The sequence below is a fragment of the Prionailurus viverrinus genome, unplaced genomic scaffold, assembly GCF_022837055.1.
Source record: "Prionailurus viverrinus isolate Anna unplaced genomic scaffold, UM_Priviv_1.0 scaffold_39, whole genome shotgun sequence".
Classification (NCBI taxonomy): Eukaryota; Metazoa; Chordata; class Mammalia; order Carnivora; family Felidae; genus Prionailurus; species Prionailurus viverrinus.
In genome coordinates this window covers 280,509-305,508 of record NW_025927607.1, presented here as the reverse complement: position 1 = coordinate 305,508, position 25,000 = coordinate 280,509, and the positions used below count along the sequence as shown (strand labels likewise).

The 25,000-nt window shown below is 52.3% G+C and overlaps 1 protein-coding gene across 10 annotated transcripts in view; it reads right to left on the bottom strand.

Annotated features, from left to right (window-relative positions):
• The window catches only part of AGAP1 (ArfGAP with GTPase domain, ankyrin repeat and PH domain 1), a 553,979-nt gene that overhangs the window by 272,640 nt on the left and 256,339 nt on the right, over nucleotides 1-25,000 (bottom strand). For all 10 annotated transcript variants that reach the window (XR_007149568.1, XM_047846407.1, XM_047846411.1 and 7 more), the window contains 3 exons: nucleotides 12,712-12,839; nucleotides 11,343-11,498; nucleotides 4,026-4,118 (listed from right to left, as the gene is read on the bottom strand). Coding sequence is in view for 9 of the 10 variants with exons in the window: in XM_047846407.1 (XP_047702363.1) it covers nucleotides 4,026-4,118; nucleotides 11,343-11,498; nucleotides 12,712-12,839 (377 nt within the window). In the remaining variant the exon portion in view is untranslated. The remainder of the gene's footprint in view (nucleotides 1-4,025; nucleotides 4,119-11,342; nucleotides 11,499-12,711; nucleotides 12,840-25,000) is intronic.

Here is a 25,000-nt window from a genome sequence, read left to right as displayed (position 1 = left end):
ACTCTCAAAGTATTCAGCGAGGGGCTCGTGCGTCCCACCAGATAAACCACGTGTATGTCTTTCAATTGTGTAAGAAGCACAAGACAAGCGGCCCAAGGTCGGGGATGTTGAAACAAACCACAGTGCCCGTTACTGGGCAGGAGGCGAGGTGAGGCCCGGCTCCGGCCAGGAGTCTGCCGGGAAGGGGAGAGGCCAGGGCCGAGGCTGTGTATGTGTACCGTAATATAGAGATTAAAAAATGCCAAAGGGAAAGAAAGAAAGGAGAGAACACAGCTGCCGTCCCCCAAACAGACCTCCCATCTGCCACCCACGATTTCCATGTCACCTTCTCCGGGCTCATTTGTACTTCATTAACTGCCATTGACTTAACAAGATTTATGCAAATGACACCATAGGAGCTCCCTAACTCCCACTGCAATCAAGTGATTATGTATGTACAACTCTCCACAGCAATGAAAAATTAATACGTGACAAGCCCACTCGCCGCTGAGCCGGGCCTCTGGCTTTTTTTTTTTTTTTTCTTGCTTTGCTTTTTAATTTTTATTCCAACAGACTTTATCTTATTAGTTAAAAAAAAGAGAGAGAGAGAGAGAGAGAGAGAGAGAGGAATAAAAAAAAAGGAAAAACAGAACTCTCCGAACCAATTCTCCTCTAAGGCCCCAGAAAGGACAAAAAAAGGAGGTGGGCCCGGGTCCTCGAAAAACGAAATTACTTTGCAGAAAAATCAGTTATGTTCTTGATGAGGAATCTTTAACTGCGGAAAAGGGGAAGTGAAGGGATCCTCGCCTGTCACCATCCAGCTAGCTCCCACGCTGGGGGAAGGAGCCGCTGTTCCCACAATGAACGAGCTGTAAAACGTGAGCAGAACATGGTGAAAATAATCCACTGGAACGTGAGCGTTCCACAGGAACACGAGTCGGGCTGCAGCGCGGGCTGAAGACCGCCTTGGCTTGGGTCTTCCCGGATCCCCAGGAGGAGGGGCAGGAAGGAGCCTGCCTCGATCAAACACACCGGCCGGAGCGACACCCACCAGCCTCACCGGCCCCGGGGTGGGGGGCAGATCGGATCACGGAGGCTCCGGGGCCATCTCTCTGCCGCTGGGCACAGGGCCCACGAGATCCCCCGGGCAGAGCAAGTCTTGAACACGGCTGTGCATGAGGACCAAGTGCCTGGAGAAGGGCAGGACTTGCACAGGCCACCACCGGGGTTGGGGAGGGGGGCGGGGCGGAGGGGGGAGGGGAGTGAGTCCTCCCAAGCCCAAGCCCGGAGCGCGAGCGTGGCCGCGTCGTCCCCGGAGGGACGTGGTGTGGCCTCTGGAAGTCTCAGACGTTTCTTCTTCGTAGGCAGAAGGTTTTTGTTTTTTTGTTTTAAGGTCTGTTTATTCTTTTGAGACAGAGAGGAGGTGCAGAGAGAGAGAGAGAGAGGGAGAGTCTCAAGCAGGCTCCGTGCTCTCGGCGCAGAGCCCCATGTCGGGCTTGATCTCACAAACCGTGAGACTGGGACGCGAGCCACATCAGGCGTCGGACGCTTAACCGGCTGAGCCGCCTGGGCGCCCCTGGGCAGAAGGCATTTTTGTCTGAGGTCAGGGCTCACGTGTTTCATTTAAAACACATCACTTTGCTTTCTAAGCTTTCTGAAGGTTTTTCACCCACAGGCCGCCCAAGGAGTAGAGGCGCTGGGCTCCAAACCCTGGCCCCCTCGCTTCCTAAGCCGCCCGGTCTGGGTTTAGACACAAAGTGAGGGCGACACGGCCACCTCAACGCGGCAACGTGGAGGGCTCAAGGGGACACGAAGGGAAAACCGCATAAACCGTAAGTGTCTTTTATACTGTTTCCTCGACAACGGGTCGGGCGAGCTCCTAGAACACGCCGGCCACTGGCTCCTTCCTCCGCAGCCCCGGCTCCTCATTTCCTCTGGCTGGAGTCACGACGCTGGGAGGGTTAGGAATTCAGACCATCTCTAATGATCTCGGCTCCTTTATAAACACGGCACACACGGGCGTGGGAGACAAATCTATATGACCGTCTCTGGACCCACATCAATCCCGGTGACCCACAGAAAGGCTCCAATGAAAGAACCCCGAGCAGGACTGATTTGAAAATCCAGTGTTGCTGGAATTAAAAAAAAATTCTCTCTGGCATGTCTGCATCCCGGCGTTACGGGGGACGCCGGTATCATCCAGAGCCCACTTAACAGATGAGGAATCTGAGGCCTGGAACATTCTGCCGCAGCGGGGGGCTCTGACAGGTGTGCACTTCCGGGGAGGGGCCCACCCGTGGCTGCACGCGGGGGCAGCTACGGGGGATAGAGAACTAACTGCACGTGCTCCCCAACTACGATTCCTCGGGAAATCAGACCACGATTTAGATTTTGACGTGATTATTTTGAACATTCACAATTGAAAGGCTTCCAAGGACCGGATAATACTCATTTTATGCTTGATGGTCAACTCCAATCGGCACACGTATTGAAAACCCGGCCCGTAAAGCACCCCCACCCGCCGCCCGCTGCAGACGAGCCGGGTAGAGATTGAGTGAAGGTTCCAATTACACCGGGGGCCCGCCCGGCTCGCGCAGAGGACAGCACCCCCCTCCTCGGCAATAGGCGTGAATTAAGGAAACAGTCTGGAGTTAAGTTTTAATATTCCCAAAAGGAAAGGTCCCAGGACCGATGTTTTAAATGAGAGAAAAATGAGTTAAACGGTTTTCATAATTCTGGTTGAAACGGCGTCGGTGGCAGAAAAATCACACGTTGAAATCGCCTTATTAGACGGCTCCATTTATAAATGAAGGCACACAAAGAAAGAAAAAGTAACTGAACGTCTCTTGTGAAAACACCCCGTGGAGTGCCTGCTCGGGCCTCACCCGGGATGCCAGGGCTCTAGCCAACCTGTTCCGGTACGTCCACACCGAACCTGCCCGGCCCCTGCGGCTGCACTCCTGATGGCGCAAAGGTGTGTGTGAGCCAGACTCTGGCCCCTTTGTGAGGGGCCGAGCCGGGCTGCCGAAGGGTTTGGGAAACGGCCTAGGTGCCCGCAGTAGAAGCTGACAGAGAGCGATCACCCAGGGGGACAAACTGGTCACAGCCGTGTTCTCGGGAGGCAGAGTTATTATTCTGCCCACAGATTTTTTTTTTTTTTTCCCCTCCTCTCTCTCTCAAGCAGAATGCACTCTCAATCAACTGGACTTCGCAAATACTTTCACAAAGTAAAAGACGCTATTTCCAGGAGCCACAGCGCCGGGTCGAAGTCTTTATTTTTATTTTCCTTGGGAACGTAACAGCAAAATACGTCACGTGAATTCCCACTTTACTTGAGACACAAAGTCATTTGGTTCCCGGTTTCTGGGCTAATGAAAACCTATTCCAGGCTAGCAACACAGGCCAAAACAAATGCTTGAATTCAAGTCCTGTTGTGTAATGAGGAAGTTTAATTAAGGCCCCACATTACAGCTGTAAATGTTCCTTTATATAATAAGGTCTAAATGAAACTGAACCTAATCAAAGTTACAATTCCTTCATTAGCAAATTACAAACAAGAGCGCGCAGCTGACACACCGGCTATGATTATCACAACTAATTGCCTCGTTGTTACAAACCAGCCTGAAACAGTGTTCAGATGTCCGTCTGCGAGAGCAAATTAGGGCCACATCGGGCTATTCCTGTGATCACAAGGGGCTCTTGTACAGCGATCTGATTTACCCCTGTCGACTGGCGGCCAGCGGCCCAATCAAAGCCGAGCTACAAAGGCAGCCTTTGAAGCCAGCTCAGCCTCGAAACACTCTCCATATGCAGCGGGCAGACTGTACTTCATTAGATCTGTTGTCACATTTTCCCTCTTCTTATTCTAATGATCCTATTTTAATACACACAGGAACCTCTTCTAATTGATGTCAAGTGAGTGACTTCTACATTCATCAACAGAGCACATCAAACAAACCTTGGTGCACGAGCCAGCATCATAGCAAGGAGAGACCCGAGGTGTGCCTCCAGCGCCAGGAAGGGAAGAAAGGGGGGAAACGGCGTACCTGTTTAATTGGGATGGCTCGACCGCTCCCGATGCTGTCTGCTCGGCCTTCCAGGCCTTTCTTCTCTTTGTCTGGGTCACTCCCTTTCCGAGACTGCAAAGCAAAAATAAAGTTAGCATTTGGGTGAGGGCTGCGGTTCACGGATCTGCAGGTCTGCCCTTATTTGAATAGTTTCTGCACACCCATACGGAGAAGCCACGGACGGCGTGCGCGTGTATGCACGCACGTCCGAGAAGCAGACCGTTTAGTACTTTGAATTTCCACTGATCTGTCATTTTACACAGGCTTTTCTCAACTTTTCTCCCTACTTTTCCACCGCAGAATTACCTTTTAATTCTTTTTTTTAAAAGAGTTCAAAATTCAATTACTGGAAACCAATGGACCATGTAGCGAAGCAACACCCAACAGGAAAACACGTTCTGGGCCTGCAGTGAATACAGCCAAGGAGCAGAGGCCTCCTTCCTTGCAGCTTGGTTGAGAAACCGACCACGTAAACGTATATATTTAACGAACGTCTGAAGGATTTCTAAATTCTGCTAACAACGGAGCTGGGCGATTGAACAGTACACCCTTCATTCGTATCTAGGTGCCGTTCATGTTTTTGATTTTTTAAAAATTTTTTAGTGTTGCTTCTGGATGGTTAGAAAGCAACACCCTCCACATCCAACTGGCCTGCCACACTGCAAAACATAACAGAGGGGGAAAAAGTTGAAAGTATCTCTTCTGGCAAAATATCAGCACTTGGGAGGAAACGAGCAGCTTGGTCGGGCAGGTCGGTCAAACAGCCTTGTTGGTGGAGTTGTCCACGTTCCGTGAACGGCCCCGGGCGCGGGCGACCGGCGGGGAGGGTGGCCGCGTGCTGCCCGGGGAAGACGCGACCCCGCGCATGCTGTGACTTCGGCAAGTGGGAAGGCGCGCCGCGGCTCAGTCTCCGTCTCTCGATGGCATGAGAGAGAGTGTGAGCACAATGATTTTCTGACAGATTTATTTTATTATGAGAGAAAGATCTGAAACTCGTCCTCCTTAATAACTGTGCTGACAAGTGACAACTTCACTCCATTACTTTTCAATGGGAACATTACTCACGCAATATTGAAAATGGAGAAACATTTTCATGTGCTTTTCAAATCGGAGATGATATATGAAATGAATAGACTTTGCGGTGTCCAGTGCTGCAATGAAAAGCTAATGAAATCCAGTTTCCGAGGGGTGTAAGACAGGGCAGCTGAGTTTTTTTAAATACTAAAAGGGGCAACGTCACGGGGCGAGAGAGGAAAGTCCCCGCGATAAACTCAGATGCGGCGCTTCAAAGAGCATGTGTGCTCGTTAGGGAACATGCCACGTTGCTGGTGTAAGAGCCAACGTTCACTGAACACCTACTACGTGCCAGGCACTGTGCACCTTTTTTCTTTAGGAGGCTAGAAGCCTGGCATGGGGTAACAGGACATAAAACCAGCAGCACAGAGAAAGTTGAAGAAAAATGTAGAAGAGAGTTTGTCCATTTGGGCTAAGAGGGAGCCCATTCCTTGTCATGAATTTTAGCCACAGGGTAGGGGCTCACTCTTCTAATTAATTCTTTAATTAATAACGTACAGTTACAGCTATGAAGTAGCCCTGAATTCTCCTTTTGCCATACCCTAACGTGCTCAGGCAAGTCGGAACTCGAGGTTTCTATTTGCAAAGTAAGATTCAAAGCTCCCAGTGATAATATTTAAAAAAAAAAAAAAACAAAACTTTTTTTTTTTTTTTTAATCAACAGAGATCATTAATGATACTTCTGAAATCTGGTTAATTCCAAATTTCCCAATTTGAAAAATCCACCTTCATTATTCTCTATTAACCAGAATCATTAACAAAACAAACAAAAAATTAACATCTTCCTCAAGGCAGCACATCTGTCCCCACGGTCCCCCTGTCTCTGAGCAGGAGACTTCCAGATCCTGCGGAAGCAGGTTCTGGAGAACCAAACTCAGTGTCTGATCATGCACTGGGAGGTGAATGACCTTGAAAGTTGGTAAGACTCCACCGCCAAAATGCCCCAGAGGCTCCCGGACGGCTCTAAGGTTCTGGTGGAGACGGCCAGAACACGGACGTCTCCGGGACCGCGATCCTCAGTCCCACGACTGCTGTCCCCCAGCAGGCTGCAGTACCCGCCAACAGGACAGAGACCCAAGGGCCACACGGAGACAAACCCGCCGGACATAAGCACCGCGACGCGCGTGTCTGCAGTAAGATCCCCTGAGCCATCCGCCAGCCCTGAGACGACACCAGCCGCAGCGTATCCTTGTGCTCGTGCTGAAATGGCTCCGTGACAGCCTCCGGTACAGAGCGGCTGCGGGCGCCAGCTGCACGTGTCAGGAGTCACCGCGCGACGCGACCGGCCAGGTGCACACAGCTGGCGCCCAACAAGGGCTGATCACACTCCGCAAGGGGGTCGGCAGCGACCCGGAGAGAGACCTCCACCCTCGCCGACACCGAACACGGGGGCCAGGAAGAGAGAGACAGCCCCGTCGCCACCTCCGTCTTTGCAAAAATGTTTACCTTTCCCCACGTGATGCAAGAAGCCATGGAGGGGACCCCCGTCGCCAGCTGCGCACGGGGACAGGAAGCATCGCTGAAGAGCCCTCACCGCCGGACAGAAGCCTGCTTTTCCCCTGCAAGCCATCGCCAGTCAAAGGCTGCCGGGCCACACGGTGACAGGACCCACACTCTCCTCTATGACACACAAAACACAAACGCGTCTATTCACACCATGAACCTCGCTGCCTGTTTTTACGGAGGGTTTCTTGGAGTCTTTTCACAACGTGGTCACTGGGTACGCCTGGCTCTGTTCTAATGGGATCGGCGTGACAGGGTGAGGTTTTGAAAGGATCGTGTCAATGACACTGTTATTTTAACATCTGAAAAGAGGCAAGGCAAGGCAGCGCGCAGTCACGGACACATGCCTTAGTTGCAGACACGGATACAGACGATAAACACCAAACTCAAGGTCATGCTGATCCTCAGACACGTGGCAGGGGTCGGGGGGGGGGGGGGGGGTTGGGGGCTGTATTCAGGACGCACACCTGGAGGGCATCAACTTTTACCCAAGACGTGTTATTTCTTTCGTAGGAGCAGCAGCGGCAGCAAAATGCTTGTGTTTGATGAGCTGGGTGGTATGTATGTGCACGTGTTTTTTACTCCTCTGTATGAAAATATTTTCTTGTACAACATCTTAACCACATGTACTTTAGTGCAACGACACGGAATTAACTGTCCTAAGAACCCATGTTAGAAAACCAAACACTGAATGGACGGAGCCTTTTAATACTTCTTTTTCTCAAAACCGTGGTTTTTTTTTTTTTTTTCCCAAAGCAAAAAGCAAAGTTAAGGTATTATTTAGCTTCTGATGGATCCCTACTGCAAATGTAACACGAACTGGCTACCACAGGAGCGATTTTAAGTTTATTCTAGCTTGTGTGTTTATCCCAGTTTATTCTAGAGTGCATGTGATTTCTGTCTAAAAACGCACGTATATGCAAACAAACATCTGTGACTGCAAAACGTGAGCCCGGAGTGGTGGGTACGTTACAGGTCTATCCTGTGAAATTTATAAGCACGGTATTTGAAAAATGATGTGTGTACTATTTAATTAACTCTGGCCTCTTTATGACGGTCTAATAAATAAGGTGGACAGCGCCCCTTCACCCGGGTGTTACAGTTCCAGGCTGTAGGGATCTTTACTAAGATGTTCGCCATAAGGCACATCTGTCCTCCTACTAGACGCTTTTAGATAAATACACGTTTTGCCAATTTGAGCCCGTAATTACCAACGATTGCCAGGTATGAAGAGCCTGTGAATTTTACGTATTTAAAAATAGGTGCACGCTACTAGTAATGAGAATCTAGTTCCCTAATTGCTACAATTTCAAAATTAATTTGCCGCTTTTCATTCCTTGGATGACACTGACATCTAGTGGAGTCAATATTTCTAAGCTCTTCACCTTAAAAATACGCACACGTCACCATCACCACCGCCACGGATTCGTTCGACGTCAAACCCAGTAATGGCCCACATCTGGCTCCCGCCTGGGATCGCAGCCTTTCTCCTTAAACACCATGAGGCAAACCCACCGTGGCGTTGGCTTCTTTCATAACCCCAAGTTTCTGTTCCCGCCAAGAACAGCAGCGCAGCTGGACTCAATTTCTGAAACGGTTTACTCTCAGGCTGTTTTCCAACATTTAAAGAGAGAGTGGGCAGGAGTAACTAACAGGTTCACGGGCAGGCTTCTGCGTTATCAGATACGCTGCTCCTGGCATGACGAAAGGGGGTTTTCAGTAGCCCTCAGGGGGCACTTTTGCTGGCTCTGGCGCCTGCCTCGCCTGGCCGGGACAGCTGGGGGTCCGGCCTCCTCTCGGACGCACGCACGGCCCAAAGCAGCAGCAAAAAGACCATATCCTCACCTCTCTGCTCTCTCTCGCCCCTTCTTCTTCTCCACAACACTTTCCCTTGAACGTGGGTTGACTCTGGCAAGAACTACTCCTGACAGACAGGAAAACCAGTCTCTGCAGACGGCAAGGAAGTATGTATTAACTGAGTTATTATTACTTGCATTCTTCCTGCCTTAAAGTTTTCTCCTTTGTAAGCGACCGGGGTTGTCATGGTCACCTAGTGGGCAGGGCCAGGGATAAGATTTTCTGGCACGTTCCAACTCCAGAGCCAGCCTCGTAAGGGGCAGGAATGGGGATGGGCCACCGCTCTCTTTATCGACAGCCCCCTTTTTAACGATATTCCCTGGCTTCTCACCTCTTTCCTTGGAATAGAGACCAAAGCCAGAGACTGGTAAACGCGACCCTGGGAAATGACGGTGAGCCTGAGTGTCCTTTCTTCCGGCTGGGCCCTAACAGGTGTGGCAAGGATACAGAGAACTTCCTGGTCCGTGTTCGAAGCCCTCACTGCTCCTTCACTCGTGCCCGGGGGGCATCCTGCTCACTGCCGACCCTCCCCGCGCCTTCGGGACTTGGTGTCCCGAGTCCACGAGTCCCAAGTGAGCACACAGCCTGTCTGTGGGTGACATCTCCGCAGCCAAAGACCCTGGCCTGGGGTGCACGGGGCTCCCAGTGTCGGGCCGAGCTGGGGACTGCTATCACTCTTGGGTGTGTAATTTCACTACGCGGCCTCTGAAGCCATGAACGAACTTAAGCAAACCGGACGCCCGCCTCCCCTCCCTCCCAGGCTGTCACGTGGTCCTGCACCTGCTTTTGCTTCGCGCCGTCCGAGATCCTTTTTCTGACTGCAACAGCACCGAGAAAAAAACAAAGGCCAGGCCACGAAGGCCCTTCGCCCCCACGGGGGATTCCTCCAGCAGCACTGTCCACAGAGAATGCTGCAGTTTGCAGCTCAGAGAGTCTAAGCAGCTCGCCGAGGGGGACCAGCGGCCAGCAGTGGAGGCTGGGGTCCGAGCCTGGTCTGTCTGGTCCTCGCTCTGGGCCTCCCACAGCAGCAGCATCTGCCAGAACCGACGTGGTACGGCACAGAAAAGGGGCGGGCCCGGTGGCAGCCGACCTTGGCGGTTACGACCATCCAGTGGGAAAGTGGCCTCGAACTTGGTAGGAAAGGTGCGGGGGGGGGGGGTTACCGTGCTCGGCAGCCACACAGGTCACCAGAACGCCATCTCTAAATAAGGGCAGCAGGTGAGCAGGGCCCCCAGCCACCCCTGCAGAGCCCCCCTTTAGGTCAAGACAGGAAACACTGGGCTTATCCGCACCTCGGTCAGCAGCAATCCACCAAAAGGACAAGTCCAGTGGGTTAACACGGGGCACCAACTGACATTAGGGGCCGGGTGACTCTCTGGTGTAGGGCTGGCTGGTACTTGTAGGATATTTAGCAGCAACCCCGGGTGCTACCCATGACCCGACCAGCTCCCAGTTGTCACAACTCACAGTTTCTCCAGAAACTGCCAAATATCCCCAGGAAGCAAAAACACCCTGGTTGACAACCACTACGTTAAAAGCATATACTGGGGCACCTGGTGGCTCAGTCAGTTAAGCATCCGACTTCAACTCAGGTCATGATCTCACAGTTCGTGGGTTCGAGCCCCGTGTCGGGCTCTGTGCTGACAGCTAGAGCCTGGAGCCTGCTTCGGATTCTGTGTCTCCCTCTCTCTCTGCCCCTCCCCTGCTCGCACTCGGTCTCTCTCAAAAATAGTCATAAAATAAAATAAATAAAACAAAACAAAAGCATGTATTTTTAATGCACAGACCTGGTCCCAAGAAAGAAAAATGTTCTTCTCAAGTCAAACGACTCCAGTCACAGGACATTTGTTCTGCCTGGAGTTCTGGGCTCAACTGCAGAGCCTTTCACGATTGATTGGTAATGTCTGCCGTGTGGACGGGAAGGGATTCAGTAGTAGCACCTTTGCCTCCCCCTAGTTCAGGGGTTCTCTGCCTCCCAATCGTCCAGGGAGCTTCTAAAAACTACACATGCCTGGGGCCCACATACAGGCTCTGAGTTCATAAATCTAAGCCCAGACAGCTGATTTACAGTTTCTAAAAGGCTCCATAAGTGACTCTGAAGAACAGTCCAAGAGGAGAGCCTCACGTCCACGAGCCTCTAAAAACACTGAAGGTAGGGGCGCCTGGGTGGCGCAGTCGGTTAAGCGTCCGACTTCAGCCAGGTCACGATCTCGCGGTCCGTGAGTTCGAGCCCCGCCTCGGGCTCTGGGCTGATGATGGCTCAGAGCCTGGAGCCTGTTTCCGATTCTGTCTCCCTCTCTCTCTGCCCCTCCCCCGTTCATGCTCTGTCTCTCTCTGTCCCAAAAATAAATAAACGTTGAAAAAAAAAATTAAAAAAAAAAAAACAAAACACTGAAGGCTCCTGGTGCCGAGAGCCACCCCCAGTGGTAGATTCTCAGGCGCTAAGCCTGAGAAGAAGGAGGGGGATCTGTGCATCGAAATGGCTTATGTGTCTCACATGCAGGTTACAGGCACACGTCTGGGAACTCTGGCACAGTTTTGTCACCTCCTCGTAGCCAATGTGACCAGTCTTTCTCTGGAGACGGAGACGATCACGAGGTCATAAATACTGTCCACAAGTCCTCACTCTTCACTGGGACACCCGTACCCGAATGCCCCGCGCCCCGCGACACGCACGTTTCACTCAGTACCCCAGCCTCTGCCTCTCATCATTTTCCTAGGCTTCCACAGAAATCAGTGCTCCGCTCCTTAACTTAGTGTGGATTCTACAAATGCTTAGTGTGGATTCTACAACTAACAGGTGGACGGGAACTGAAGTTGTGGGGAGTCACCCTCCAGCCTCCTCCCGGGGACGACACTCACGGTGAAAAGGTTGGACCGGCGCTTGGACTGCTTCCGGACGGGTGTGGGCGTGTTGGCCGTGGGAGGGACGTCGATTCGAAGCTCCTTCTGGCTGGTGCTCGGCGTCGACGGGACGGAGGAGGAATAGTCGCTTAAGCTCCCGCCTCCGTTACTCGTCTGCAACGATGAAACACCAGGGTTTTACTAACGGCACGCTCCAGGAGCCCAACGCCACCACCTCGGTGGGGTCATAAGCGGCAGGTCAGCACGTCACGCCGAAGAGACACCCGCGTGACAGGTCAGATAGCTTCTCAGACGTGGCAAGTTGATTAGCATCACATAGAACACAGCCTAACTCTAGAACATCCCTATCTTCTCGTGAAGTCGTTTTTTCCTAAGAAAAGTGACTTAAGAAAGAGAAGTCTCTGTCATTTGCTTTAAAAATGGTGGGGAGCGGGGCGGGGGGGGAGTGAAAATGTAATTATTTTCTACTTCCTCTGAAAAATGAAGGGTGTGGCTGAAACAATGGGCCCTATGGTTCCCTCATAGATCAGATGCTGAAAGAGCGTGGTTTTGTGCCACAGAACCCAATGCGCACTCTGAAAATGTGAACGCTTGGGGGAGGACATTTAAAGAGGCGCAGAAAATGACAGAGGCCTACGGTGGGGCCATCAACATCTGTGACTCCATAGGCCCCTACTGTAAACGCAATTACCTCCTGATTTCCCAAGGAACCCGAAAGCGTCCTACCAGACCCTCCCGCTGCAGCCCGTGCCAACGCCACGCCTGCCCAAGAAACGTTCATCGAAGACACGTAACGCAGGCAAAACCGGGTCCACGGGATCCTGAGCAGGCGGTGGGGCTAGTTCTTAAGTGACCGTTATTTCGTTTGCTTCCAAGTAAACGATTTGCCAAAAGGTTACTACGGAGAGACAGCGGTGTCTGGAGGGCCCAAGGGTGACGGCAATCAGAATGGAGGGCGGCTACCACATTCGAGCACGTAGTTGGGTCAGCCGCTGAGGCTCACCCACAACCGTTCAACCCAGAAGCGGACTGGGAGCAGGACGCACGCAGGGTAATTTAGATCACCAGCAAAGACCGCGGGGCGCCCTGGACACCTCGGGTCTCTGGCCAAGCCAGCAGGCCTCATAACACAGGCAGCGTGAAGACAGGCGACGGTAAAGAATGATGCCCATAAAACCCACTTGACCACGGCACTTTCCGAAGGAGACGTTCCCTCAATTACCAACATGCTGTTACTCATGAAGTGGAAAAGGAAAAAAAAAAGAGGAAGAAAGAAATCCACCTCAGAACGGGCTGAGAGCACTCTAGGGACCGCCACGCGCCCCTCGGTTCGGACTTGCCTGCCCCCCCCACCCCCCCAGCGTACCTGGCTTATGTGCACGGCAGACACCTGTGCGGAACAGACAGACGAGTGGCTTGGGGAGTTGGGCAGCGACTTGCAGGGCCCTATGGACAGCTGCTGCTTCTTCCTTGTGGCCACAATCTTCTGGGCAACTAGTGGATGGGAGACACAAGAGATCAGCGTGAGGCCGGCTTCCAAATACGGGGGATGTGGCAGAGACCGCGAGCTGTCCCTGTGGCCCGCCGCTCCCTTCCTCCGCAGCAGCCAGGCCCCTGGTTCCGGGCCGCGGCTGGCAGCAGCGACCGCACATTTCCCAGAGCCTCCTCCACTCTGTCCTGCCGCCCCCTGACTAAGGGCGGCCGTCCCAGCCAGCGCTGGCCGGTGGGGTGACGGCTGGAGGGGCATGGGGCAGCTTCCAAGAGTCTTCCCTCAGAGGGCTGCCCTTGGCCCATTTCTTCCTTACATCTTTTCCCTTCCGCTTAAAATGCACATGTGTGAGCTGTAGCCCCTGCAGCCACGTTGGGGACAGAAGCTGTGATATCAAGAGAAGCTGGCCCCCTGGCTACACCAAAGGCCTCAAGAGCCCTGCCCAGACCACCTCGTTACGACGAAACCAACAAAAATACGCACCTGTCCCGTTCAAGTTATTCTAACGTGATTTCTTCCAGTTACTTGCAGCAAAAGTGATGCTAAGTAAGATAGGATCATTTAATGAACCCCCTCCCACCCGGAGAATCAAAAAACTGGGTTTTGGGGGGGGGTTTGCACAGCCTAAAGAATTACTCTTAACTTTATAAGCTACTGCACAGAATTACTTCCGAGGACATGTAATTATATCAAAGACTTTATTTAAATACATCACCTCACACATTGGGAGTTTATCTTAATCAATACAAATCTAAATTCAACCAGCCATAGCCTCTCTTGGCAAATAGGCTCGCTGATAAAGCATGCCAGATTTAATTGGAAAGGAAGTCAACAATAAGAAAACTCTTCCCACACCAATAGGTGTCAGTACAGAATAACTATAGCCTTTGTTTGAATAGATGGGTGTCTTTGGGGACTGGCTGTAATGAAGTTCAATGGTATTCAATCCTTGTCTTGGGCCGGAGGGTGGCTATTTTGAAAGCCACCCGTGCAAAGGAACACAGCCCTCGTCCCCAGGGGTGGGTTCTAACACTGAAGGAGCACACGGAGTGGCCACCGACAGTTTCTTTTCCGAGTGAACAAAATTTTAATAAGGAACTGGTTTGCCCACCGCTCATGGCTCTCGTGGAAATGAACGATCGTGTAAATATGATTACGTCAAAGTGCAGGATATAAAAAATGGCTCTTGGAGACGAAGCCGCAGCTTCATTAGTTACAACCCACCTCCAAGAGGCCTCCTATCCTGAAAGGATGATATCAATTAATTTATCTTCCCGCAGTGTATTGATCATAACCTTCATCAGCTAATCATGTTTAAATTACAGAGGAATATCGCAGCATTCTGTCATTTCAAAACCATTGGCGTATTGATCTGGGGGTCTTTGAAGACATATATTAGAACATTTTAAAAATCATTACGTGAACTCAAAAATAAAATCTGAGCTCATATTCCAACAGCTGCAAAACATGTGTCATTTGGGTGAAATAAACTTCCAAAGACCAAAAGTAAGCAGACTTAAAAATCACGATTGTTTGGGTGATTGTTAATGTCCTTCTTTTTTTGAGGGGAGGAAGCAAAAGGTGTGTGTGTGGGGGGGGGGCTGATTATCAACGATGACGCGCTTTTGTCTTCTTCCCGGCCTCAGAGTTGCTGTTCAGCTGGATGACCACAAAAGGTCTAAGGGCTCTTTGGGCTAAGGGCTAAGCTCTTTGAAGAGCTCTGTAGACATTTTCTCTAGATGATTTCTATGCTAAGAGGAGAGTTGAGAAACTCTCTAAGACAAGTCAAGTATGTTACAAAATCTTCATTTTGTGAAAATCCAAGTGCAAATGAGTGCTCTACCTCTTCCGGTTGGAGGCTGGAGGGAGAGAGCTCGTGGCCAAAAAGAACACTTCTACAGTGAGGCTTCTCCCCCAGTGCCGATGGCTGTACAAGGCCAAAGCCACACATTAGGTACTAAAATTCTTCTGTCCATTTAATTGTGGTTCTACCACATTAATTACATAAACTGAAGCTACGACTTCTAAGAACTGTAGCACCTTTGTTTTTTCTTTACTAGAACTTTTATTCACGTTTGTTCAATTTCCCCATAATTTCTGTGGCCTTCCTGCCTCCGTAAACAAACGGCAAAAGGAAATGGTTTACAAATATCTTGTTCTGAAGTATACAGACTGCTTCAGAGCCTAGGATAACCCATAAAAAACAGGGCGGAAACTGAATGCTGAACAATGAAAGCAGGTGACTCAGAAGAACACCAAGAGGGAAAGGGGAAGGTGCAGTGACGGTCCCGTAAGGTGCGGCCATCCTCCCCCTCCATACTGAAAAGCAAAATCTACCCTACGGTTAACTGCTCCTACGGTTACTTGCTGAATGTCCCAAGGATGCGACCCGAGGGGTAATGTCCCTGAGTGCCTCGCTTCAATACTTTGCCAGGTGAATCGTCCAGGTGTGCAAAAGCTGGAGTGACCACTGTCTGCTAAGACAGTGAGACGGTCCATCCCTCGGATCACCTTGCCAAAGTCAGGGTGAATTCACAAGAGCTACCCCCAGGGTAGCCGGGATGGACCGTCTGAGTGGATGAGCCCCCCTCCCGAAGGCAACGGAATACCAGCCGGAGTGAGGCAGCACTCTCCTGAACTGCCGTCATTAACTACTCGTGATGTTTACCACACTGAAGTGTTAACAGATTTAAAACATGAGTATCACCCCAGATGACAGTGGCTGGGCAATTTTGAACTGAGTTTTTGTCTCCATGTGCTTATTCAACACACGGAGTATCTTACGTGTTTTAAATAAATACGTGGATGTGGGGACGCCTGGGTGGCTCAGTCGGTTAAGCGGCCACCTTCGGCTCAGGTCATGATCTCGCGGTTTATGGGTTCGAGCCCCGCGTTGGGCTCTGTGCTGATGGTTCGGAGCGTGGTGCCTGCTTCGGATTCTGTGTCTCCCTCTCTCTCTGTCTCTCCCCCTCTCATGTTCTGTCTCTCTCTCTTTCAGAAATAAACATTAATTTTTTTTTTTAATAATAAATAAATAGGGGCGCCTGGGTGGCGCAGTCGGTTAGGCGTCCGACTTCAGCCAGGTCACGATCTCGCGGTCTGTGAGTTCGAGCCCCGTGTCGGGCTCTGGGCTGATGGCTCAGAGCCTGGAACCTGCTTCCGATTCTGTGTCTCCCTCTCTCTCTGCCCCTCCCCCGTTCATGCTCTGTCTCTCTCTGTCCCAAAAAATAAATAAATGTTGAAAAAAATTTAAAAAAATAATAATAATAATAAATAAATAAATACGTGGGTGTGAATGAGAGGATAAACCAATCACTTGAGCTATGAATCCGGACTCCTTATCACCGGGAGGTGATGCTTCCTCAATTTCGGTGACATACGTTACCAACCTTGGTGACATGAGCTACACCTGAGTCCTAACCAGTGTCACCACTAGGTAGTGAAACATTCGCTCTCTCACCAGACGCTGCTAACCAAGTTCCTTAACCACTGGATCCTTCATACCAAGACTCCGTGTTGTTTTAAAAGTCACTTCTGCCATCACTCGGAAATTTTATTTGGATGACACAGATATCCCTTAACTAGGGTACCCGTAATCAGGGCGTAAGGAGTGCCCGGGGGCTGGTAGTGGCTCTTGCTCGATGTGAGTGACCACCCAGAGATCACTTTTTAAACCACACTCTTACGCAGACATTCATACAGGTATTTCCGTTGTTCAGTATAAAAAGATGTTTACTGAAGAACTTCAGCAACGGTCAGGGAACCTGGGTGGCTCAGGTGGTTAGCGTCCGACTTCAACTCAGGTTATAATCTCATGGTTCGTGAGTCGGAGCCCTGTGTCGGGTTCTGCACGGACAGTGCGAAGCCTGTTTGGGATTCTCTCTCCCTCTCTCTGTTCCTCCCTCCCTCCCTCCCTCTCTCTCAAAATAAATAAACTTAAAAAAAAAAAAACTTAAGGAAAAAGAAAAGTGAGTGACACATTAACTTTCTCCACAAATTTAAAATTTCTTATCGGAAAATGGTAAAGGGCACCCTCTAATTAGCGGTAAAAATAAAACTCTCCGATAGTTCCCAAATAAGACTTCATTAAATCCTGGCACGATGCCCCATTTCTGCTTTGACTTTATTTTTTCAATCATTCACACTGAACGAGGAGACGAATGTCTGGTCACCGTGGGAGTCGGTCCCGCCCCTCACCCCGCGTGTCCTCCTTGCCGTGGTGGCTTCCATCTGGACGATGCACCAGGCAGTCCCCTCCGAGAGCTCACTCAATGCCCACAGGCCCTGGTTCCACAGATGAGGTCAATAAAGCAGACAGGGGGCTGAGCCGGTGGCAGAGCTGGGGTTCCGGGGCAGCGAGTGTGGCCGCGTCACGGCGGGTGGCAATGCCGCCTGGCGACGGAACGCGTTACCCGCCAGCATCCCCACGAGACTCTACCTCTCCCAGGACAGAGTCTATGCATCCTTTCACTTTGCGTCCTCACTTTCTCCACAACTTCCGCTCTTTGTTTGGATGGCAGATAAAAGAGAGCCAGCGCGGTGACTGGCACCCAGGAGCTGCTTGGCCGAGGCTGGTTCATCACGCTGTTGGCCGAGCTCCATTTCCAGTCAGCCCTCCCCCAGCACGGACCTCTCTGGAATGTCCCTCTGCTCTCTGAACCCTGCAACCCGGCTCCTGTCTCCACCCCCGGGGGCTGAGCCTGCCCCCCTGCCAAGACCACCGGCGACTGGCTGACCAGAGGCCGCCGTCTCACTTGACCTCCGGGCAGCATTCGGCATTGCTGAAGGCTCCCTTCTTTCCTGAGTCATTTGCGTCCTCCCAGGACGCCGGCTTCCAGGCGTCCTCCTCCGGCTGGAACTTGTGTTTCTTAGCCTCCCTCTCTGGCTCTTTAAACGTGGGTGCCTCCAGACTGCCTTCCTTAGCTTTCTTTGACCTCCGTGCCCTCCGCCGGGGCAGTCTCCTCCACCTCAATGCCAAAGGCTCCCCAGTCTGAACCCCCGATGCTTTCTAGAACGGCGTATCCAATTACCAACTGCACTTCTCCCCGGGAGAGTCTGCGTGGCCCAACCTGAGCCTCACGCTCCTCCCACCAAACTCCACGACTGTACCGCCACCGCAGGGGACACGGCAGATTACTGATTCTACCACCGGAATCTCCCACTCTTCATGGCCACTGCCTTGGCCCAAGACCTCGCTTTTCCGTGGCTGGTTACTGAAACAGCTTCCCCAACAGTCTTGTTCACTGCAGCCTCCCCTCCCCCCCCCCCCCCCAACACACTACACGGCGTCTGTTCCAAAGGCAAATCTCACCCTGGCCTTGCTCTGTTTATGGTTCTTCGAGAGCTCCCGGAGGACGCACATTATAAGCGAAATTCCTTAGCAAAATGGGACTGTTTGGTGTCTCTGAGGAGAGGACTCTCCACTCCAAGTTATTTCCTCCCACAAAGACAGATTCCCACTGCCCGAACACTCCTGGCCTCTGAACGGGCCCCCCTGTACAGACGCCCGACTCCTGGCAGCAAGCTGTCCCTTCTCCCCCCTCCAATCTGGGGGCCTGTGGGCCTGGGGCTCGGGGGAGGGGTGTGGGGCTCCCGTGCGGCGTGGAACCTGCCGGGTAACACAGTCTGTTTCCGGTTTCCACAGAAAGACGAGCCTCATTTTCCCAGGACAGCTTTACCAGTAAAAGCTAGCAACTTAACCTTCTTCATCGTTGGTTCAGAACCCAAGGGAGGACAAGGATCCCTTCAAAACCCAGCCTCATGGCCAAGCCACGCAGGGCTCGCCACAGAGGTCACAAGGCGCTGGGGGCTCGGAAGGCCGCCGCACGAGTGGTCGCCACCGTCCCGGGCATGGCTCCCCCCCTCCTCCAACTCCTTCTCAGAAGCCACACCTTCCCCCTCCCCCAGGGAGCCTGCCTCTTCCGACCATCCAGATGGTCAATGGAGGCCCACACCCCCGATACGCTCCAGTGCCCGGGTGGCTCCTGGGAGGGTCCCCACACCGTGAGTGAGCACCGCCGAACGCGCGGCGGCATGCACACGCACGCACGCGCACACAACTCGCGTGAACGCAGTCAGGGCCGAGTTAAAGGGCTGCAGCCTACTTTCTATACCCCTGGATCCCTAGCGCCTGGCCTACGGGATTGTCAACAGACGACCGTGTAATAAGCAAGCCCGAACCAGGCATGTGATGCTTCGCAGCTAAGTCTGGCCCCCTGCTCTCCACTTGTAGAGAGATTCCGGGGGCCAGGGGCCACCCGTGAGCTCCCTGCACAGCACCGCCTGGCTTCTGCAACATCCACATTTAAGCACCTAAATTAAGCTTTTTTGTTTCATTGACGATTATGACATTTTTGGCATAGTCCAATACATGTTAGTAAATTTAATCACTGAAATATCTCCCCCGTTTAGATGATTTGCTTGAATTAATCAATGAACGGGAACTCTTCAGGCAGCACCTACAGGCCAGCAAAGTTAGGGACCGAGGCAGGGGGAGAGGAGGATGACCTGGCCCCTCGCCTCAGCGAGCTCCCCACTCCAGGAACCTCGTCACCCCACGTCGGCGGTTCCCATTTTCCCACCAGAGATAGGGCCACGGAGGACAGCCTTGTCCCCGGTCCCTTCTTGACTCGTGATCCGCTCAGACCCCCAGCAGAGGTCCCGAGTGACCAGGCCCCAAGGTGGTGGCGTCCCTTCACCTCCCCTCACCCCGATTGCTAGGTGAGCAACCAGCCAACCGATTTCACAAAGCTCTGCTCTTAAATCTACGTTATTACGTCCTTCACGACATGGCTTCTGCTACCTGAGTGCCGTCAATCTGGAGTAAGCGCCTCTTCTGGAGTAAGCGGGGCTCTGGGGTGGGCCCCACGCACTCGGACTATGTTGGGGAGCAGGGAGTGGGGAGCACTGGGGGCTGCAGCCAAGGATGGCACCTTGAAAGCACGTTGATCTGACGACACTGAAGAGCCCCAGTGAGATGCCACGTGGATATTTGGTAGAAATTGAGCCAAATTTGAGGAAGCAATGTGAGACGGGAACTGAAGTACGCACGATGCATTTCATAAGAATAGTCTTTAAAACGTCTACAACAGACACACTTACAAAAATTAACTAGCAGGGCGCCCGGGTGGCTCAGTCAGTCAAGTGTCCAACTCTTGATTTCAGCTCAGGTCACGATCTCACGGTTCTGGAGTTCGAGCCCTGCGTGGGGCTCTGTGCTGACAGTGTGGAGCCTGCTTGGGAGTCTCTTTCTCCCTCCCTCTCTTTGCCCTTACCCCTTGTGCTCTAAACAAATAAATAAAAAAATCAACGAGCATGAGGTTCTTTTTGTTGTTGTTGTTGTTGTTGTTTTAATTTTTTTTTTCAACGTTTTATTTTATTTTTGGGACAGAGAGAGACAAAGCATGAACGGGGGAGGGGCAGAGAGAGAGGGAGACACAGAATCGGAAACAGGCTCCAGGCTCTGAGCCATCAGCCCAGAGCCCGACGCGGGGCTCGAACTCATGGACCTCGAGATCGTGACCTGGCTGAAGTCGGACGCCTAACCGACTGCGCCACCCAGGCGCCCCATGAGGTTCTAATTCTACTCCAGGAGAAGTATTTTAAAAGCACCGTGTGAGGATGGGGCTTCGTCTTGGCCTCTGGTGCTACCACCCCAAGGCAATGTCTGCCGTACCGTTCATGGCTGTTCCTCTGGAACCGCGAGGAGAACCCCCATAAATAATGGAAACCACCAGGGACCGTAAATCTTCCAGGAACAAATAAAAGATCCTCTAATGTCTCAACTCAGTGTTAAATTACAGTTCAGTGATCATTAAACTATCTTATTAATTAAGAAGAAATTAATTACCAAATTACCTATGTACTTCTGAATTTGTGACTTCGTCAGGAATGAAAAGAAATCGGGGGTGGGATTTTTCTCACTGTGAAGATCTCCAAGTTGGTGAATGTTACGGGAGGTGTGTATTCCGTTTTGTTGGCGTCCCTGTTCCCAACTCTTAGATTTGTTTCCACGTTATCTGAGTTTGAGTAGAGGTGAAGCTATGCCAGAAAAACAAGTATAATAAAAGAGAGAGGGGGTCAGGGAGGAGGGCAGTGAGGGAGATGTGAGCTCTTGAAGGCCTCTTGGGTTGTCGGATGCTTGATGACGTTAGTGAACCAGCAAGAACCACGGCCTGGCCTGGTACCAGCACACCTGTGGAGACCATCTAAGACAGTGGATCAATTCCACAGGGCTCCAAACTATTCCGGAAATGCTGGATACCGAGCTCCATTCACCTTCCTAGGGCCAAGGTGTCCCCGACACTCGACAGGCACCGGCCAAGCGGGTCAAGGAGCGAGCAGACGAGTCTCATGGCGGGTGAGAACGTAAGGAGAAGGCAGTGGGGGCAAAGCTCAAAGGGGCAACCGCATACGCATTTTTAAGGGTCTCGTACGCAAAGAGGAGTGAGCAGTGTGGACTTTATCCCTGAGGCAACAGGGGCCAGCAAAACACTCAAGGAGCGGTGACGGGATCTGTGTTTGAAGGACAACTGGTGCGGAACGAAGTCTCGGGTCCTGTCGGTCTGGACATGACCAAGGGAGCGTGGGGCTGTGCGGTGGGCGAGGGGCTGTGCCAGAGTTGCTGCGGCCAGGACGCAAGAGCCTGGCTCCCGAGGCTTGGAGCGGCATGTGGACCTTCTGGTTTGAGACTCCTCTCCGAAACTGCTGTCGCTCTCCTTAGACCTGGTTGACACTCTCACAGGGTATGGAACTCCAGGCTGGCCGTGCATCCTATCGCGATTCAAAGCTACCAGAAGGAGCTCTCCTAAGGGGATCTAAGCTCAGAGATAGGGTTTAGGGAAACCTCCACAGTTTAAAAACTTTCAAAGCAGCTGGAGACACAGGAACTACTCTAAGTTACGGTTCCTGAAACGTGAGTATATTGTTCCCTGTAGAAAGACAGCCTGGGGGCGCCTAGGTGGCTCAGCCAGTTAAGCGCCCGACTTCGGCTCAGGTCATGATCTCATGGTTGGTGAGTTCGAGCCCTGTGTCTGGAGCCTGGAGCCTGCTTGGGATTCTGTGTCTCCCTCTCTCTCTGCCCCTTCCCTGCTTGTGCTCTGTCTCTCTCTGTCTCTCACAAAGAAACAAACATAGAAAAAAATTAGAAAGACAGCCTGGACCCTGTTCCTGTTTTCTGACATAGGTTAGATCTTCCCGGTGGCACGGGCGACCCACAGGGGAACTGGTTATCCTCAACCTAGCGAGGCTTTCGCCTTTTCTGCCTCCACCTGGGAGACCACCCCACTGCTCTCTCGGAGGCTGATGTGTCCCATGCCACCCGCCGTCTGCACCGACACTACACCTGTCATTCCGTAAACAGGCCGATGGTTTCCACGGTCCACCAAAACAAAGCACAAACCACCGGCAGAGCTTTCTAACCGTAACAAATAAGGAAGGAGAGGTACCCCGTAACTGAGCAGGTCACAAAAGTAATTTAGGGGTGCGTGCAAAGTACGTGCCTTCTACACGCCTGTTTTGTTTCCTTGTCAGTGACAACAGGACAGGCTCTGGACAAGAATCACCTGCTGGCAGCTGTGCCCTAAGTGAGTCATCAGGAGAAAGGGTGTGGGTGTGTGTTGGGGGGGATCCTTTATGACTTACCTCATGTGTTCCTCGGCACAAAGCATGACTATATCTCTATTACATTGAAGAAACGCTGCAAATCCAAAACAGGCCGTGGTTTAAAAAGCCAAGGTCGCTTTTGCAATTTTTTTTGGAATGTTTATTTTTGAAAAAGAGGGAGACAGAGCGAGCATGAGCGGGGGAGGGGCAGAGAGAAAGGGAGACACAGATTCCGAAGCAGGCTCCAGGCTCCGAGCTGTCGGCACAGAGCCTGACGCGGGGCTCGAACTCACGAGCTGTGAGATCATGACCTGAGCCGAAGTCGGACGCCCGACTGAGCCCCTAAAAAGCCAAGCTCACTTTTGTTTCTTCTGGTGAAGCTCTCAAGTTTGCCATGAAGTAATGAACTCTGAATTCTTAATCTGAGATTCAGTTCTTGTCTGTATTCTTTTTATCTCGTTGTATTAAAACAAATTTATCTTCATTTATGTCGCAATTACCTATTAGGCTTGTTAATTTGCTGGAAATGAAGCTATTGTTTAATTGCTCCTATTAACAGGGGGATTTAAACGCCGACTGTAATAAACAGTTACCTTCAGGACGGAGCAAAGTCATGGCTGCCGACATTAATTTCAGAATTTCAGAACGAGGGGGGAAATTTCTACCGTGTCCAGGGCAGCTGGATTGCCTTTCTCATTTCACCGGAAGTGGAAGGACAGATTAAGAGAAGCTCATGCTGAAATAAACGTGGTCCATTCAATGTTTTTATACACCTATGTAATTCCCATATAGAGTTGTCAGCTGTGGCCAGGGGGACATCAAATCCTCCCGCATAAAACACGCCTCTCTTTTATGCATCTCTTCACAACACAACCGTCCACTAAAAGGCGAGTCCCAATGTGCACCTGCCAACGCGAATGTGAGTCCCACGCCGCGCACACCGGGGACGTGAGCCCCACGGGGGCCGTGGACACCGGGCCGGTGGGCAGCGGGAACCACGACGCTAACGGCCCGCTGGGTTCTAGGTTCCAAAGGACTCAGGGCTCCCGTGTCCAGCCCCACGGACCGCAAACATTCACTTCTCTGAGAAAGAAGTGTCGATCTATCCCAACACCGTATCGTCAAATGTCTTCCAGCTGGTGTTGGCTTCAGGCAGTCTGAGCATGGGGCTCCCGGGGCTCAAATGTGCTCCTATCAGCATCTGGCCCCAGGAGAAAAGAAGGGCATTCCAAACGGCACTGCCTAGAGATCCCCCCGCCCCCAAGACCGCACCTCAGGCTCTGGCCTGCCCCCTGTGCCAAGAGAACAGGACGGTTAGTAGTTGTGGACATTCTGGGGGATCCCGCAGCCGCTCTATCCTCCCCTCGCCACGTGCCGTCCGGTCTTCCGTCAGCCCCACGCTCGCAGCCACGCTCTCTCCAGCTGACGGGCCCCTCCAGCAGCCTGGTCTGAGACCTTCACCACATCATCCCTCGTCCCCGTGCAGGCGGCTGGCTGGTTCTCCTCTCCATGCACCTGCCCACTTTAGAGCTTCCCCAGGTCCGCATCGTCCTCAGGGATACGGGAGGGTGTTCATCCGAGCCCATCTCCAGCGGGAGGGTGCTCTCCTGTGTCTCCGGCCGGCGGGCCAGCACAGGGGGTTTAGAAGGGACACCACCACCCCCGGCATCTGGCATGAACGTGGTGCTCGGCGAATGCCCAGAGAAGCAGGGCACCAGGCTGGGATGGCCGTGCGCTCCCCAAAGCGCCGGCCACGCAGAGTAACTTGCGCTGCTTAGCTCCCCGGGGCCCCCAGGGTCCCCCAACGGGAATGAGCACCAACGACCCCAGGGGTCACTCAGGAGGAGCAAAGGGAGGAAGGAGGCATCCCAGTTCCGCCCGCCCCCCCACTGCCCTCTGCTACCCCCTCTGCCAATCACTCACGCTTGGGGGGTGAGCCCCACCCCTCAGGGCACAGGTGAGGATGGGGTGAAACCCGAGAGGCACGCGTGACCCGGAGGGTGTGGCATGGACACCAGTGACGCAGGAGGGCCCCCAAACACCCCCGCTGATGCCCGAGCACTGACCATGCCATGCTCGCTCTGGGGGGTTGGGGAGGCGTCCCCACCAGGCTCTACGGCATCCCTACTCACTCTCTGTTTATTCCTTCATTACGTCACAGAGCAACTAGTATGTGCCAGGCCGCCTGCGGGACGGGGGAGGCCGTGCCACCTGCTGGCCCCACCAACGACAGCGGTGACCGAGCATGGCCTGTGCCCTCCCTGTCAGAGCACCCCCGGCGGAGAGACCGTTCAGGCAACTTTCCAGGACGTTTCACTAAGGGGTCAAGAAGCAGAGCTCGAAGGTCTTGGCCTTGGACCCCTGAAAGCCCCCCTCCTAATCCCTGTTCCAGAATTCGGCACGGCATTCCGGGCATCCGAGTGTCAGATCCCCGACAGCTGTGGGAGCACGAACAGCTTTGAAGGAAGGCCCATGTTCAGAGTGGAAACAACGTCGGGATAATTCTCAGAAAGGAAATCCTGAGAAATTACAAATCCTGCAGGAACACCAAAGAATCCTTAAA